Source organism: Clavelina lepadiformis, chromosome 4 (assembly GCF_947623445.1).
Source record: "Clavelina lepadiformis chromosome 4, kaClaLepa1.1, whole genome shotgun sequence".
In the NCBI taxonomy this organism is placed as follows: Eukaryota; Metazoa; Chordata; class Ascidiacea; order Aplousobranchia; family Clavelinidae; genus Clavelina; species Clavelina lepadiformis.
In genome coordinates this window covers 4,129,669-4,148,298 of record NC_135243.1, presented here as the reverse complement: position 1 = coordinate 4,148,298, position 18,630 = coordinate 4,129,669, and the positions used below count along the sequence as shown (strand labels likewise).

The window sequence follows — 18,630 nt, the reverse complement described above, 5'->3', positions numbered from 1 at the left end:
GTTTTATCAGAATTAGTGTCGTGCTCTGGCATACAGTCTTATAACTTCCATACCGGTACGGTCAGACGAGATAGGCCTAGGTCGATCTGACGACAACATAACTTTTCAACTAAGGCCGTGCTTATACTCACAGTTCTAACAAGATATTAAAAGTTGCCAATCACTAACAAAGCGGACAAAACGCCCAATTTAACTCCTCTTACATTTTTTTGGTGCTGCACACACGAAGTAGGAGTAAGCTAGCTCAATAGTTTATGTGTTGAGGGCAAAGTGAGTGTTGCTGTATAGTGAAAGTTAAAATAAAGAAATCCAATATAGGCTAGGTCACTTCAACCCCGGTAAAAGTAACTATCGGAGATGTTTTAGAAAGGGTTATTTTAAATGTGGTTCGAATTATAGGTTAAATCGAAGTTATTTTAAACATTTGTACAGATTTCAGATTATGGCCTGAAAAATAGGCCCGGTTTGCCATAGGCTACAATTCAAAGTAAAAATAAAAGTAGTTCATTTTGCTCTTTTTACCCTACACTTGCTTATATGGCTTATTTATTATGAGATGTTTGTTTTTGGGTCGATCTTTGGCCTGCTGCAATTATTTTAATTATTTATTATGAGATGTGTTTAAGAATTCAGCTATATGGAAAAATTCATTGCAGTAGTTTGGAAAGAAAAATGCATTTAACATTAATTGGCATGAAACCAAGTTAATAATTGTCTTTCATACATATCTTTCAGTTTGTAACGGAAGAGTATTTATTTAATTAATAGCCTGTTTATTAGTTAAAAACAACATTTCAACAGTAATTTTGGTTTGTAGGAGTTGTTTGCCCAGTGTTTCACTTCTAATTGTGTCATTTTTATATTTATTGGAAAATGTTTTTAATGCAAAGCACTGTACAGGTTGACTTTTTTGCTGGATTTTGTGTTACAACTGAAAAATATTCCTATGTTTATTTTCTGTTGTTTGCTTTTGCTTAAATTATAAAATTTCTATATGATGATTATATATTGTGATATACTCCATCTGTTGATTTATATGGTATAGCATTTAAAGGTAAAAGTGTTGTTTAGGTTTACATTTGTTATCTGTAACACAATCCACATGTTGTTGATTTCAAGGTAGAGTTAGCGCTATAATAATTTGAAGGTTTTTATGATCAGAAAAGATAGTATATATACAATAAATGTTCACAATAAATTTGCCTAAACCTTTACCTATGCATTCAGCTAAATAATGAGTGGGCTATCCTTACCAAGTCCTTAAAAGCTTCAGTGTAATTATGTATACATAAATATAAGCTATATGTTAAAGTATTTTTAAAAAGCAATTTGGTCGGCTTATCGTAGGCTTATTGATATATTCCACTATAATTACATACGTATTTCTTCGGCATCATACTTTTAAGTGAATTGCTGGCTGTTCATTTTCCTCCTTCTATTGAGTCGTTTTGCCCCCTATTTGAACTAAAAATAATTTTCATAGTGGAAGTGTTGGCTTCATCAGGTCAGAGCATGTTTCAACATACCAACATCCACTGTCACATTTTCTTCAGCTTTTTGTTTTTCGCTTTCACAAAAACGTATTAATAGACATATATTTTTTATGTAAATCTGAAATCTGTTGTTGTAAATGTTACCTATTAACTAAAGTTTAAATTTTATCGCAGTTTAATTATTAAGCAACAGTAAGGTTGTAGGTAAAAGGTACTGATATAGACGTACAGACTACAGCTTTCTTGGCATCACAGTAAATGGACCTTACATACTGGATTAAAAACCTTCACTTCACGTAGTTTTTCAAGATTTGTTCACCATGGATGAGGGCCATGAGGAAGACTTCTTGTACAAAAAGAATGGTAGGTTTAATTTAATCACTATAATTATGTAGTTTATCATTTGTTGCATATTTATGATATATGTTGTATTATTCTATTTTGTCAAGTCTTTGGTTTTGTTATTCAACGTAAACCAATTGTATACTAAAGTCTACTCTCCATACCTGCTTATGCATGGGCTCCTGTGTCAAATGGGTATTATTATTCACATCTTAAGTTTCATCATTATCTTTGTATTTCTAAGACTACATGTGTATATATCTTGCCTAGCAGTTTCGTTAAAATGTTACAATGCATTTTATCTAGCTGTGTATGACAATAAGCCTATAATGATGAAGCCGTTCATGTGAAGGTATTATATGTCAGATCTAGAAATAATGTTGATGAGGCCTAAAACTGAATGTGCTTTTGGCAGAAAGGCCAGAAAAGTGGTAGTGCAGTAAAAAAGTTCGGCCTACCTTATCCTGTAGACTTTAAGTCTAAAAGTTAGCAACGTTTTAAGTCTTCCAGCTAGTTAACACCATAGCCCTAGGCCAGTGCACTTTTTACCTCATCATACAAGCTAACTGTGAATCCTTGCTGTTCATCTATTTAGGATAGTGCTGGGTTCATTCAGTATCTTATATCAGTTTTTTATTGTTGTCAGAGCTACTACGGTAAAATGTCCAATGACATTATGTAAGTGTGTACCAGGTGCATAACCGGTCACAAACTGCATTGAATCGCATGCAATGAAGTGAAAAAAATCATAGTATGTATGATATAATATATTTATACATACTTCAGTTGGATAAAATAGTTTCCGATTGTTTTGACATGTGGCAATCTTACTTAGCGTACAGACAGTTTGCGAGGAATTTCAAATGATGGTTTTCATGGAAATTGAATCCAATATACTGCACAACCCTATATATGATTTTGGGTTTTGTCCAGTGCATTACATGCAACTTGTAGTATTTTGTTCGTAAGTTAAATTTGTTCTTAAACCTGTATATGTTTGTGTAAGCACGACTTTCAGTATTCGGTATACTGAATATATATAGTTTATATACTATACAAAAAGAAGTTGATTCCCATAGCGTTATTCTCAGTGCGAGTAATGAATTATAACACATTTTTTTATCAAATTACAAGAATCCCCAAATTCTCAAAAGCTGCTGCCCACAAATTAAAAAAGTTAGGACTGTGTTATATGTTTACGTAGTAGACTTGATGTGAAATTTCAATTATTACTCAGCTTTCATCACGATGTTTATTATGTTGCTAAATTGTTTTCGTTTTCCTGAAATAATCTAATTTTATGGATATGATTTGATTAATATAAAATCTTTGATTTTCGACTTTGATGCATATAGACAGGAGTTCATTTGAAATATAAAAATGTTGTTTTCAGTTCATTTTGAAAAATTGTTTCCAATAATGTTGATATTATAAACCAACTAGCCGCTTTTCTATTAACATTCTTTGTGCTGCTGCATATTTTAATTTTGCCTTTATTTATCCAATATGCGATGTTGCAATGTATCTACTTATAAGCTCAGCATTCATACTGATAATGATACATATATATCTATGCAAAGCAAAGTTATTGCATAATCTTAATTTACATTATTAGTAATGCACGATGCACATTGATTCGGTGTTGCCAGTATCTTTTCAAAAATATTTGATTAATGATCCCCCACTTTGTAACAAAGATGATTTGCTTGAAACGCATGAATTTCTGTTTTTTGATTTTGCAGCACTCGCTATGCGGCTGCAACAGAGACGATCGAGACAGGTTCTTGCTGAACAAGGAATTATGCCTCGTGAGTGGTTTCTAACTTTTCTGCTTACTTTTTACCTGCTAACCTTCTTTAACATGCTTACCATAATATTTTTTTTTATATTTGCTATATAATTGAAGTCCTACTTTTGCCTCGAGTTTACTTTCGCAATTGTTTCACCTTAATAGCAAACCAAAAGTGATCTACCCTGTATAGCAGACTACTTTAAAGTCTTGCAAGAAAGTTGTTGAAACTGTTGGAGTTGAAATACTAAGTTGTACTATAAAGCCATTATCTTGTCAGCAAATATCTTCTTACCATCGAAAATTCAGTTTGCTCAAATATCTCTTTTAATCAAGTTTATGATTTTTCTTATTTTATGTTATGTGCTTTTATATGCTTTCTAAGTTAAGTTTTCTTTAGCTTTACGTTCAGTTCTATTGCACGAGATTCATTATAGAGTTGGCTGGATGTGATTAATTCAAAGATTTATTTTTTTAAACTCATAAGGCAGTTTGACTAAGTGGTAATTTTGCTATTGTAAAGACACAAATTATATAATGCTGGACTGTTGTAAAACACTATGTTTTGCATCATTATTATATATTTGTTACATAATGCCGTGATGGATTGTTTTGGATGTAGTTAGACCATCAAAGCGTAACTTGTGTCATTTAATGTTTATGTCAAGCATGTTTATTGACAGCTTTAAAGAGCCCAGGGACATATTTTCCTCAAGTGCAAAGGTTAGAGAGAGCAAGGAAAGAGGATTATCTTAACCATGCCATACAAATTCGTCCAGATCGGGAACAGCTTGTACAGAAACATATCCTTGAAGGTAAAACATGACAACTTGTGGTCATAGTGCTTTTGTATATTGTCAGTTTATATAAATATATATATGTAGATTGTTAGGTGGTGTTTGTTCTTCTAAGCCACTGACTACTTTGTACATGCGAAACGTGTCTTGCTTGTAATGTAACTTACTGTGTTTGTGCATTGTTGTGATGAACATTTGTGGCTAAACTACGTCGTAGATCATGTGTATGTTAATGTTTAATTCTTTTTTGGTTTGAATATAGACACAAGTGCTTCAGGGTCTATTGTTGCAAATCAAAAAGACCTAAAGAAAGCAAAACTGGTTGATGATTTAAATGATAAAATAGCATTACGACCTGGAGTAATTGAACTTGTGGAAAGGAACATCTTTCCAGCAACCGAAGATCTACAAGAAGCTATAAAGGGTATGTATGCATCAAATACATATATAATATCCATAAAAATTTACACGTATACGATACCTGAACAATGTGAAATGTTTGGTTTTAGCCTGTATAAAGCATGTTTCAGTAGTATACAAGTACTGATTGAAAGTTATCTACATACACAAGATAAATGTCCTTAAGTGAATTTTCGTAAGTAATTATTTAATGGTCTAATGGAAGTTAGGTATCTAATGGTAATTTAATGGTAATATGGATAGTTTTTGGTTTGTATACATATACATTAGCCTATATTTTTTGCTCAAATGAAGTCCTGCTAGTCTAGTATTAATTATTTTTCATTGAATCATTGATTGCTTAAGACTGGTACTCTATTTTCACACCAGGTGGGCAACTGCAATATAAGAAGATAGCAGATTTCATAGAAGAGGACAGCGGTGATGCATTGTCCCCAGAGCAATTTCCTCTCACGTCAAGTCCTATCCCTTTCCAGCTTTCCACCACGTTATCAAATTCCAACGCAGACAAAACTGCCATTCTAACGGTAACAAGAAAATGAATGCTTTTTGTAGTTTTTTTTTGTTATGAGAAATGTAACCAATGTTTCTAGTAAGCCATGCCCAAGTGTAAACAGCAGTACTACATATCGCACAATAACGTAGAAGAAAGATTAATTGCAACAAACCATTTCTTCCACAGACGAAGAATGACTTAATCAGGTCATCAAGCGGTTCATCCATTCTTCAGCAGAGCAACAGCAGTCACCCTTACTTATTTCGCCAAACATCTAAGGTATTTTGGTCTCGCTTTCATTGTCTTCTGTGGATTAAAAATGATGTCATTCTCAATTCACATGACCACACAATTTAGATGGGTGTGTTTATTTTTAAGAAAGTGATGATGTAATCATATCAGCCTAGGTAATGTCGGTATTGAGAAAGTTTTAATTAGCTCATTGGTTGAAACTCACCTGCTTTATGTTGACAGTTGTGTGAAATTTCAATCATGTACCCTGCTCTTTTCTATTAGTTTGCTTGGCTATAAGCATAGGTTGTCTCGAACTGAAGTTGACCAAATTGAAGTTACCGGTATATTTTAACAATGATTATGTTTCTATGATTCTGTAATAATTTTTCAATCGCAACATTGTTCAGTTGTTTCGGGATAACATGCTATCAAAATGGAGTGACATGTATTTATTTTTCTTTCGTACAAAAAGCTTTGATTTTCCCCAATTTTGCAACCCAATTTAAAAGTTAAGTCCTGTCAAGACGCCTTAATCTGTTGTGCTTGTCAGGATGACATTTAGGTTGTCTCGCACTTGTTGTTGTGGTTTTTGATTGACATTTGGCGTATTGTTCACTATGGTGTTGTTAAAAATGTTATCAGGTCATTGTCTGCACCATTTGATTGTTTTTAAAGATGAGGTTTATTTCAGCGCAGTAGAAACATTTTTGCCACACCGTTGATGGAAATGGTCCAAACATACTGTTATCTTTGGTTTTGAAAATTACACGTTTCACTGCAGTTCATCTATGACTGAAGCCCTCACTGGCCTATAGTTAAGGAATAATGAGACCTTTGTGTTCATCTTTATTAACTTGCCTTACAATAATTTGAAATAGTTTGTGAAATCCCAGAAATTTATGCATGCACTCAACTTAACATTACTTTTGTACCACCGCTGCATAAAAATATTGTTATTGATTGCCACACCATTACTTTTTAAAGATAAATTGGTCGGGTCACCTTTTAACAAGTGGTTGTACCAGTTGGCAAGAGTAATCAGTTGGTAGAAAATCATAGCCTGCCTTGTTGTAGACATTACACATGTGGTCGGTACAATCCTCCTGGGAGTGTTTAATATGTCAATGGTTTTTAACTTATTTACCTTAAACCTACTTGTGTTGTTTATTCCACCACTCACAAGAGCAATCCTTTATTTTAGTAAATTGAAATTGTTATCAAGAACTTTTTTATTGTTTTTTTTGATAAATTCTAGTTTAAGATATTTAATGTGTTGTTTATTTACTACAGGGTTCCAACATTCGAATGTCCAATGCAAGAAAGAAGAAGGATAAGCCTAAATTTAAAAAGTTCAAGTATCACCAATACGTACCCCCTGATCAGGTATGTGCAATTTTTTACAGTCTAAATTACCTAAAATCCGAAAGTTGCCTGTACTTAAATGAGTGTCATAAGCTAACTGAATTAGTGTAATAAATATGCACAATGCTTCTAAATCTGTCAGAATTTAGAATTATATTATTTTTTGAGTTTATTGTTTTATAGCCAGTGTTTGTTTATGTCTAGTTTAATAATCCGACATTTTCTGCTTTTAAAGCTATGGCACCTAAGTTCGTCTAAAACCTGTAATTTTACAGATTTATTGACAGTAAAAAAACATAGAGGTCATGATAATTATATACAACGTCATGTACACTTATGATGTCATAATCGCATAGGACAATTAATTGCTTGTTTCTTCTTACTGGTTTTATTTTCATGTTATCATGTGTGTATACTGTGGCAACGTGATTTGCTTCGCATAGTGACCTGACACAGATTTATTTATACATATTTCCTTAAGTTTTTACTTCCAGACACTTTAAAAATGGGCAGTCGTTACTTTTACTATATGGATGGCCACCACTTTTCTAAAGTTAGTGATTCATTTGCCTGTTATACAAACACGGATTCTTTAATGTTGACAGATCTCCTTAAAATGCAAGTTGTTGCTCTGTATACTGATATACAGTGGAGGATATGACAAATATATTGTCAATTTATTTGTGCATTGATGATGTCACACTTCAGTGAATAATAATGAGATAGTTACGTCATTTTACATCCTCTTTGCCTTTTGTTTAACCAGAATTCAGAAATAACTATATTTTCAATAAGTTGGTAGAAAATTTGATAGTTTAAGTTGATTTTTTAAACATTTCGGCATAATTTCGGCATTCATAATCAATATTCCATAGTTGCATTTCTGCTAATCACCAAAATGTCAAACTGCCAAGCTGATGCTTACAAGTATGCAAGACTATTGCGTGCATGCTGTTTCTGCAGACAATTTAAGTCATATATTTCACTTGTTCTATTCAGCTTTACTTCATTTGAAAATGTTTTCTGGATGTACCACATTGGGCAGTGTGTGCAGGCAAATAACAAGTGGCCATGCTGTTTGGTGTAATTGTTTACATTAGCTGTGTTATGGGCTTACTCTGTACACATTAGTGGGTGTGGTTCAATGCGCAAGAAATGTATGTCGCGCAAATTCTTTAAGCGTTTTAATCATCCAAGTAATCCTGTGGCTTTTTATAGGCCTATTTAGATTTATATGTCCATTAAAATAGTTGTAATAATACTTAGTTATAGCTTAAATATATATATGCCACATGTATCATTGTGTCTTGTTTTACATTTATATAGCTTTGACTTGTCCTTGAAATATTACTATTTTTCCTGTTAATGTTTTAAAGTAAGCTATCAATGGTGTCGCACACAATTACGTCAAATGTTGAAGTATTTAGTTCACAGTTTTTCTTGCCTGGCAGTTGGTTGGTTTTAAAGTTATCAGATGTGGTTAATTAGTTGAACTCACACAAGGTTGAACTCTTTGCCTTTCATGCAGCAATACGTGCTGTTTGCAAAATCATTATCTAATTTTCTCCAAGCACAGCATGTTCACCCCAATGACATAATTACTCCAACAAACAGTATATGATGTATTTACTTCGAGGTTTCCGAGGTTTCACCGTTTCCTCTCCACGTAGTTTCTCTGCTGGTTTTCGCACCTCATCCATAAAAACCCTAGTGGCCTAACTTGAAATTTTATTTGTGATCCTAGCATGGAAAATCGAATGAAAACAGCATGCCGCCATTGGACGAAGACACCCCGTACTCACGATTGTTGCAGCAACAGCAAATGTACCTTCAGCTGCAGATCATGCACAAACAGTACTCCAATCAAATGAGCAGCCAGCGGTAAGTTTATAAACCACAGCTTGGCTTGCTTTTATTAATGACTGCACAACATAAACCATAATTAGTGTCTATTGTGGTGTTGATTGTATGTACTTGTCAAAAATTAAGAGCGGCGTGTCATGAAGGCTCGTGTTTTGTGGTCAATGGTGGGCGTGTAATGCGTTGGCTTCGTCTGAAAAAACAGAATGACTCATAAAGTTCTTTTCAAAGTCGCTGGTTTTTTAGACATATATATAACTGTCTAGAAATTGGTTCTATTATTGCTTGCCTGTGTATTGGCGCTCTGTTGTTGTTCAGAGTTCAGTAACACGATTTTTTGTAAGTTCAAGCTCATGATTTATTTGTCATTCATTTTCGGTCTAATTTAAGCTTAATTGTTTTCTTTTGACCTTTTAATTTACGGCAATTAAATTGTTCGTTGATGACAAAATCCCAGAATTATTATCAATGTCAGTGTGTATATATAGTCACACTTTGTTGTATTCCATTTAGAAACTTTGTGTTTTGGGATGGTTTGGTATTGTGAACAACTGGCTTCATATGTGACTGCCTTATGCAGTTACAGTGAGATGTATGTGAATAGCTTGGAAGTTGCCAAGCCTTGAGATGCATTGTTACTATTCGGTGTATTTAAAGACAGCTATAATGTGAATTCACTTCCTGTGTCACTTGGCCCTTGTTTCTAGTGCTTGAGAACTTCATCTTATAGATATTGCAAAGTGTGTACTAGAAACGAAAGGTGCTATTATGCAAAAAAATTTCTGATCCTCTGCCCGTTTGAAGCAAAGACATTTCTGTTTGTAAAGTAAACAAAATATTTGCAAACGATTAATTGTTTAAATTTGATTGATTTATTGACAGAAACGGAGAATCTTCACAAACCGGCACCTTCAACCAGCAGGTAAATTTTATTTGCTTTTGATTTACTGTCTGTAGACATGTAATAGGTTATACAAGTAACATGTACATGATAATACATTCATTGGCGCATAGCACAAATCTTCAAAATTGTAAACTTTGAACAGTTAGCAAAATAAATCACTCACAATTTAAGATAGATATTTTGATGAAAAATATGAATTTTATCAAGCACTTCCTCACTATTTACAAACATTTATCACAATTAATGTCACTTCACTTATCAAGACCCTGTCGGGAAATACCCCTCCCCCACCCCCTTTAAATCAGAGTATGAAGCTTGAGAAGCCCCGAAATAACTCCCCGCTCACTGAAAGCAAGCTTGACGAGATGAAGGTTGCTGAGCTAAAGGAAGAACTGAAGCTACGTCAGTTGAAGGTAAAGCCGTTTGTATGAGTGTTGTAGTGCACGAATGATTATTTGCTTTGTTCTGTGCAGTTCCTTGTAAGGTAACGACAGGATTTTAGAAATAGTTCATAATTTCTTACTTTGCTGCAGGTAACTGGTACCAAAGAAGTACTGGTTGAAAGACTCAAGCCGTTCTGTGTGCGGTCTGACAACCTTTTGTAAGTGTTGCTTCATACTTTGTTTAGTCTTGTTGTAAAAAGCTATGGCGGGTGACTGATAAAATTGTATATTGTAAGAAAACAGTAATTGTTTGATTAATTATCGTGTTGTTGCAACTGCTAATCATAATTAGTTAATGCTGATGTAGCCAATTTTTCCTCATTTTTGCTTCCAGCAATTTATCAAATCTTTCCAACAGTTGCGAAGAAAACAAGTTTCCACAATCGGGAAACTCATCAATAAAATCAGAGGTAAGACTATCTAACTGATTTTGATAAAAAGCTGTATGAAAGGTCATCCATTATTCACTGCCCAATCAACAATATTGGAATGATCCCTAGAATTGCTACTATACAGTGATATGTATTTGCAGCAGAAACACTCTTAATAATAAACTAGCATCAATGTCGTGTTTATTTCCACGCCAGGTGAATTCCATCTCCATGGTCTCAGATGGTCACAGTAATGTAGCACCAGTGACTTCCGTCATCAATATATCCATTGCCAATTCACAACAAAACCCAATCACCAGCAATGCGCAGACTGCTTTTGCAATCGACCCAAACATTGTGTTCAGCCAGAAGTTGGCACGTATGCCGATGCCAGAGCGGCACAGAATCGTTCTAAAGCAGGAAAAGTTTACAATGCCAACGTGGCACTCAACGGAGCCGCATTCTAGCCAAGGGCCTCCGCCTGGAGCTCAAGCAGCGGTCAATTTTAACTTCGGAACATCTGGGAACATCTCCAAAGACAAGATGCTCGAAAAGCAACAGAAGGAGATAAACGACTTGAAGCGGATGGTTGAGTTGCATCGTTCTCAGTTGCAACAACTCCATTGTCAAAAACAGCCGCCAACTGCCAAAGAGCAGGTACGTGCTTGACATATTGTACTTGTCTAGAAAAAATTTGTTTCAGCAGTATGGATAGCCAGTTTAGTGTTACATGATTATCATTTTCATGTTGTTGTATTGTTTCATAACACATTGAAAATACCCTGAAAAACAATGAAAAACCTGCAATGTAATTATTAATTATGTATAAATAACAACACACTCGCTATGTTTCTTTTATGTTTCTCAGATGGTTAAGAAACGGGCAGAGACAGCCCGACTTTCGACAACTCAATTCCAGTTTCCTGTCATGTCACATACGGATCACAGGCAAGCTGAGTTTATGCCAGGGTAGGTGGGAATTGTCTAAATTCTTCTTTTGTAATGTCAACTTGTTATTTGAAAGCTAAGGTGACCCATTATATTATTTTAGTTATTTGAGTTAACACGCAGTACCACTATTCACCATTGCATGTAGCTGCATGGCCAAAGGGCTACAAAATGGGGTTTAACACCGGTTGGACGTTATCGCAATTTTTTATTATGAATGCTATATGGCTAACTGGGACCGGTTGATTTACCAGATTTAATCTGTAAACTGTCTTAAGCGAAATCGTTTTTCATAAAACTATTTATTTTGTGTTTTGAAAGTTTTCTGAGTTAAAACTACACACTTACATGTCTTAACATCAGTATCAGCCGGATTTAATTGTCCTAAAATTTCGATTATTTGAATTTTTGAACTTAAACACGGAATTAAGTTGTGCTTTAGCTTGCCAAAATAATTTATTTTGTCCGTGACACTTTACGATACGAATTGGGCAAATTTACTTGTGTGCGAATGAAAGCCACCAAGTACAAAATGTCAGAGAAAACCATAGACAAGTCAAATTTTTAAAATCTTTGTTTATTGTTTTCACAGAAACTCCAACACGCAACCACCACCACAGCAACAACAGCGCCACCAAGAGAATAATCCTCCAAATTACGAGCAGGCCTTTGAGGTAGGTTTGATGTTTATGTTCAACTACATTACCAAGTACTATTACCAAGTATGACAGCTTTCATATTAGAAACTGCTTAGTACTCTACACCGACTTCCACTCTACTTAGACTAAACTTGGTACTAAAAACATGCAGCACGTAGAGCTTAGTTACTTTTGCTTTATGAAACTGACTTTCCTTGGACTCAGATCTGTGATTTACGCAGTGAAGTGCTGCACTGCCATAGCATAGCGTCGAGTATTTACAATTTTTATGAAATGAAACTCTTTGTATCAGTATCACCCATGCAACATTACTGTATTTCAGTTATTTCGTTTTAAGTTTTAAACTGCAAATATCAAAAGGTATTAAAAGCGTATACATAAAATCACTGAAGTTTTCACTACAGTGTAAGTGCCAGTATGTAATATTTACTGACAATGTTGTACACATGAAAATGTTGATGTTCCATGAACGATTTAATTTCATTTCAGATGATGCAGGAAGGAGAATCCCGGGAGCAGGGCCACAACAACAAAGACATGGACGACCTTCTTGAGTTATTAACAGACAGCGGAGGTATTGGTGATAACTTTGATACATAAATCCACTTATCATGCTCCGCATTATGCAGTAAATCGATTTAAAATTTCTTCATATAGCCTATGTCACCTAGACTTTTTTATGCTGTATATAAACTACCATGGTGTGTATCGGTTATGTTGTGAATGATTTTTAAATTCTATGCATAATTTGCACTGTATGATAATGCATTTATAAATAATAATAAGTGTGGTATGTCTAAAGCTAGTATTGTCTATCAATTAATCGATTAATTTTACTTTGTTGTGCTTTGTAATGATTGGTTATAACTAAGCAATAGTGATATCAGCATATTCATTCTCACAAACCTTATAAATGGTTAGATAACTTAATTAAAATTTCAATAATAATAGTTAATTATTTTAATAGAACTTCCTGTAACGCCAGTGGTCACTCGTCAGCTGTTAAACGATCACCATTCATACCACGGGTTAAATAACAGAAGGTCGAACCCTGTACAGAACTCATACCCACAATCAGGGGTGAATGATTACATAATAACCCAGGAACAAGTGCAACTGCAACGGGACGCCCGCTTGAACCAGATGAAGGGTATGTCACAGGATTATATCGGCAATGGTGGTCACGATTACCCTCAACAGACTGGATCCCAGGACTTAACAAAGATGTTAGTTGAAAGCGCCGGTGATGCGCTTATGGACACTTCTAACTTCCCCCCCGTTATTAATCAGTACTCGGCGCAGAGTAACCCCAATATGGAAATGCACTCGGCGGAGTATTCAAGACCGAGCGCTAGAAACAGTGTGGATTCTGGGATACTATATTCGACTCCACATTACTCTCCGATGGACACCAACGTGGACTCCATGAACAGAGACTTAATGAATGATTTGCGGCTGTCTACTTCATCGCTGGACAGTGGTGAGCCGACGCTAAACGCGGTCAGTTTATCCCCGGCTACACCGCCAAGGATGAAACAACATCACACCATGAACCTAACATATAGAACCCAGGTGTCGCCCAGGCCACTGACTCACAACCTGGTGAAGTCGTCGTCACAAGAACTCTTATCGAATAACGACTGCGGCCCTGGAGCTAACATTTCGAAGAATAACGAATTGGGTTGGTTGGACTTGACTTTGGGGTCGGCGGTGGGTGGACCCCCTTCTCCCGGGGGACCGTTCGACACAATGACCCTCGGAGAACACCATCGCGACTCAAGACACCAAAACACTTACCACGGGTCCCACGATGGTGACCTTAACGTTTATTTTGGGGGTTCCAACGGGGCTTTAAATTACCCACCAAGTACCAATAGCTGCATGCTTGATCCCCAATGGGACCTTGCTGAACCTACGTGGGAAGGTATTCTTGAACCAGGTTTCAATACTTAATGTGTTTGTTAACGTTCGATTTTGGTGCCCAAACAGCATAATACTGATGTTAATAATAGTTACACACTAATGTCTGTGATGCAATTTATACTAAAAAGTTTTTTTCATGAGCATGATTAGTGGGTTAATGTGATTTCTTGTTTGCTTCATTAAGAACCTGATCCAGGGTAAATTTATTACTGCATGTAGGTTTTATTTCATTGGCGTGTACATATGCAAAGCAACTGGAATCCTTTTTTTTGCGATTCGCTTCCATTTCAAGTGTTGCTAGACCACTTGACTATTCTTGTGCCACACGTTTTAATTATCTTGTAATTTTTTTTGTAATTTTATGTAAATTTTAATTTTCATCTCTACGCTTTCAGCCTATTCTATTGGTAAAGATCAAAGTTAAACTCCAACAAATACTGATCACTAACAACTGGTTAATTAATTCGTCTAAATTTGAGAATCAATTTAACTAATAAACTGTAGCTTAAAACATAATTATATTAAGCTGCAAGGAGCCGGTAACGTTTTAACATTAGGTGTAGCTTAACTGAAGATGCATTCAATATTTACTTATTCATTATGTGAGTAGTATACTAGCATAGTTTTGACATGCTAACGCTTATGAGATTTTTGTCTACTTTTTTCTCTTAATTAATTTCCCTTTGAAAGTAAAGTCATAGAAATAATATTTTGCACTTCTAAAAGCCGGTTTTAGCGCACTTAGCAAAACAAGTGACATTTTTTGCATTGATTACTAAAATCCTTTTTCAAAGTGTTGGAAATATTTGAAGGCTATTCACACACACTGCCTTTGTGCACTGTATTCGTTGTTTTCGTAGAGCAAATATCTCTATGATGCCTTCAGTTTGTGAACTCATATTTTAAGGTCGACACCTTGCATAGATACATTTCTTATTTCTGAATTTCAAAACCAAGTTAATGAGTTTCCGAGCTTGCATTCATCTGTCCATCACAATGATACTCACTTCCCTATGTAGCAATTAGCCATTTAATCGGGATCTAAAACGCTCATGCTAGTTGTTACACGTGGAAACTTTTGTTTTTGAGCCTCTATTACTACGTCATAATTACTTCCTTCGCGCTTTCTGCTTTCATGAGTTGTCATCGTCACAAACTACACAGCATGTTGATCATACTTGTGCTTATTGTGACGTCACTATGCTTTTTATTCCAGTTTCGGTAAAGTTTGTTCCATATTTCGCTTTACTAACCGTCTTTCAAGTGCATAGAGTTTTTATTAAACGAACAAATTTTTCTTTCGCTTCTAGGGGGTGCCACGAACCCCCTATTTCGACATTATAAAATCCTTCATGTTCAGCGACATTTTGCAAGTGAATATTAAATTATAGTGTTGCGTGTTTTCGTTTGCTGCCAATAATAATACGTATTCGTGGAAGGCTCCTCATTAAAGCAGTGCCTTTCCTGTTTATGACGTTATTAAACTGTTTTTACAAGTTATTTGCCACCATCACATTTCATACAGGCTACACCGCTACAGGATCATTCTTCAAAATGTTGTAAACCTGAATTAAGGAAATGCCTCCTGCAAACCTTGGAACTGCGTTTGCTTCAGCCAGGCGGTACAACCAGCCTTGTTACTGCAGGCCGTAACTGATTCGCCGAGTTCAACCAGGTAACTTGCTATATAGCGAATAAAACGCGCTCCAGGTAGATTCAACCGACGAACAATCAATTCCAGCTTACCCCAGCCAACGTATGTTGGTTGAATCGACAGAGTATCAACAAAAAGACATCGCGCTATTTTTGTGGTGTTAGGCTGTTCCTGCTTAACAGCGAAGCCAACTTGAAAGTTGAATTACTTTTTTGACAAACAAGATATAGCTTATATAGCTCCTCGGGTATATAGCTTGATGTGGAGAGACGTCTCCGATTGCCTCAATATATAAACGACGATTTACAAACTGAAAACTGCCAGATCTTTATCACTGATTGAACATGATGCCATGCTGCTACCTAGCGGTCAGGAGAAATGTTTGTTGCAACCACTTGTTCTCGGATAAGATGCGAAGTCAATAAGAACCAATCGATAATCGTTGATAAGGCCATACGTGTCAAACTCGCAAATATTTGCCGGCCACATTTTAGACATGACATCACAACCTTGGAAATTTGGTTTGCTCCAGACAGGAGGTAACTGGTCGGCTTGTTGGTGTGGATTATGAACGAAATTCCGACTTCAACCTGGCAAGTAACTATACACTGTAGCAAATACCAAGGGTATTAAGTCGATTCAACTCACGGACGACTAAATCCAGGCTTCCTCCAACTACCGTTTGTGGGTTGAATCCACCGACAACCAATAAAAAGACGTTGTGCTATGTATGTAGTGTTAAGCTTTTCCTCATTCGAATAATAACTGAGGGCCAAGTCCAGAATAAATTTGGCCGTAATTCAAAAAATTGTTGCAAGTAAATGTATTGAGGAAAGGAGTAATTAACTAATTCGTAGTAGTTAATTAGTTATTGCCAAAAATGTAGCCTATACCGTAGTAAAATTGTCTTCTTTTATAAAGAAGAGGGCGGCCATTATTACATCATAATGCTATAAAACAATAAGCTTCATTATTGACATATGAAATGAGTGTAGTAGTATTGGTAGGCCAGCTATCAAGTGTTGGCCGAATGCGTACCCATAGGTAGGTGTTTAGTGGCAAGTAATGTTTATTTTCAGAATAAGAATGTTACAGATGACAGTGCATGTGCTTGGTCACGCATTCTTGTCTTCACGGCTGTGACGGTACCGGATAAGGAAGAAGCGTCAACAGCCAAAATTGACCTTAGTGAGCTGTAGCTTAGCGTTATAGCGGCCATTATCTACAGCTTACTTTGTCGCTGGCTGGCGTGATATTTTCATTTTTCGTTTTCGTCGACTGGGATTCCAGTAAAGTGTTGAGCTCACAAGTTGATAACTGATTCAATATATGAGCGAAGGTAACATGCTATTGTGACAGCAGCCTTTTGGAGTCAGGAGTCCGATTCACTTCATCGCATAGAGCTACGTGACAACAATACCTTTCGCCGTAATGTGGCGTTTGCGTTAGTTGCGAGACGATGATATCTGAAATAACATTTGACTACACATGATGTTGAAAGCTGTGTGTGTTGTGTATAGGTCTCGGCATTGCACTTGCTCCGCAGAAAGGCCAACAGATAAAAAACTGATAAAATGTTATTTCCAGAAATGAGCAAAGTAAACTTAAACGAACTGATTATCAAAATGCAATGCCACGTGGTTAAAAAACGTAAACTGTTATATCAATGAAAGAATTTGAATTAAACAATAAAACAAAAAGTTTTTTCATATTGCATTGTTTATTTTTAACATTAACTGTGAAGATACGATGCTAACCTGTTATTGTACTATAAGATGGTAGGTTTACATGTAAACCAAATCCACAGTTAAAGTAAAACTGTCCAATGGGTCGGCCCGGCCCAGCCCAGCCGCCACAATATCAACATTCACCGGCACAAATACGCTAAAGACAAGCTAGTTTAGGCTTGTTTTACACTTAAGTACGCTTTAATTTTACGTATTACTTGTCGGCCACACGAAACATTCTATTCACACATGACCCGAATACTTCAGTCCATATTGTTGTTATATTGTGACGTAATAAGTCGTCCTTCAAGAAAATATCTACCTCAATAGGCACCGCTTATAATCAAATGACATACGAAAGAAAGACAACGCATTCCATCGGCTGTTCTCTATTGTGATTTCTATTGGTATAGATATAATAGAAACAATGGAAGGTACCGTCAATGGTGTATGTAGTTGTCGTTAAAAGAGACATATGTTGTACTTTTGAAGCAGTTGTATTTCTCCAAGTATATTTCGTCAGTAACTGTAACTGTAAAATGATCATAATGCCAGAATAGGACAATACAGGAATGTTGTAGAAAACGGTTACCCTACTTAAAGGTTTTGGATTGTAATTTTATCAGCAATATCTAGCCAGTATGCAAATAAGCTAAGAAGTTTATTGGGTATGAGCTGGCTTTCCATTGTTACTCTTATTACGAACTGGCATCGAGTCTTTGTGGTTTGAATCGAATTAAAATTGCTTCTACTAAATCCCGGCAGATTTTGAAAAAACTTTAGGTTATGAGAGAAGCCTACTTGAGACTTTAAAACCAATCCTATTGCGGCACTTGCTGTTTGAGTCGGAAAGCATAGCACAGAGCTGAGTGCAAGTACTACAAGTATTTAGCTTAAAAAGCATTTGACCAGGAGTACCAGGCCAGGTGGCAAGTACCAAGTACTCAGGAATTGTAGGTACTCTTTTTTGTAACATAAAATTTACGGAATATTTCTTTAATACCCTTCAATCTTAAACAAAGTTAGGGAAATATGATAATCAAAAGTGCGTGTAACAGTGCACAAAAACTGCGGATTTCGGATAGATGATTGGTCAAACTGTACTGTAGCTTAAGCTTACACATTGACAACCTGTTTGAGAAAGGTTAATATGCAATAACAAAATTAAGTATGAAATTTGAGAAACAAGTTCCAATTAAAGTATTTTA

General features: G+C 35.6%; 1 protein-coding gene across 3 annotated transcripts; it reads left to right on the top strand.

The window, feature by feature from the left end:
* Window positions 1-1,671: 1,671 nt before the first annotated feature.
* Window positions 1,672-15,541, top strand: LOC143451551 (uncharacterized). Of its 3 annotated transcripts, none has more exons than XM_076952185.1 (17): window positions 1,672-1,856; window positions 3,578-3,643; window positions 4,308-4,439; window positions 4,684-4,845; window positions 5,211-5,368; window positions 5,524-5,616; window positions 6,862-6,954; window positions 8,678-8,814; window positions 9,676-9,715; window positions 9,961-10,110; window positions 10,231-10,298; window positions 10,499-10,550; window positions 10,728-11,168; window positions 11,380-11,480; window positions 12,052-12,133; window positions 12,608-12,692; window positions 13,086-15,541. In XM_076952185.1, the coding sequence occupies exons 1-17, from the start codon at window positions 1,814-1,816 to the stop codon at window positions 14,069-14,071; spliced, it is 2,889 nt and encodes a 962-aa protein (XP_076808300.1). In that variant the 5' UTR covers window positions 1,672-1,813; the 3' UTR covers window positions 14,072-15,541. The 3 variants fall into 3 exon arrangements, with proteins under 3 accessions (XP_076808300.1, XP_076808299.1, XP_076808301.1); XM_076952184.1 differs by having other exon boundaries at window positions 10,475-10,550; XM_076952186.1 differs by lacking the exon at window positions 3,578-3,643 and having other exon boundaries at window positions 10,475-10,550.
* Window positions 15,542-18,630: the final 3,089 nt, after the last annotated feature.

Bases quoted from the DNA above. Each gene is read 5' to 3' on its own strand.
- LOC143451551 (XM_076952184.1), top strand. From the start codon at position 1,814: ATGGATGAGGGCCATGAGGAAGACTTCTTGTACAAAAAGAATG. The intron at 11,169-11,379 runs GTACGTGCTTGA...TATGTTTCTCAG, and splicing joins CGCCAACTGCCAAAGAGCAG to ATGGTTAAGAAACGGGCAGA. The intron at 12,134-12,607 runs GTAGGTTTGATG...ATTTCATTTCAG, and splicing joins ATTACGAGCAGGCCTTTGAG to ATGATGCAGGAAGGAGAATC.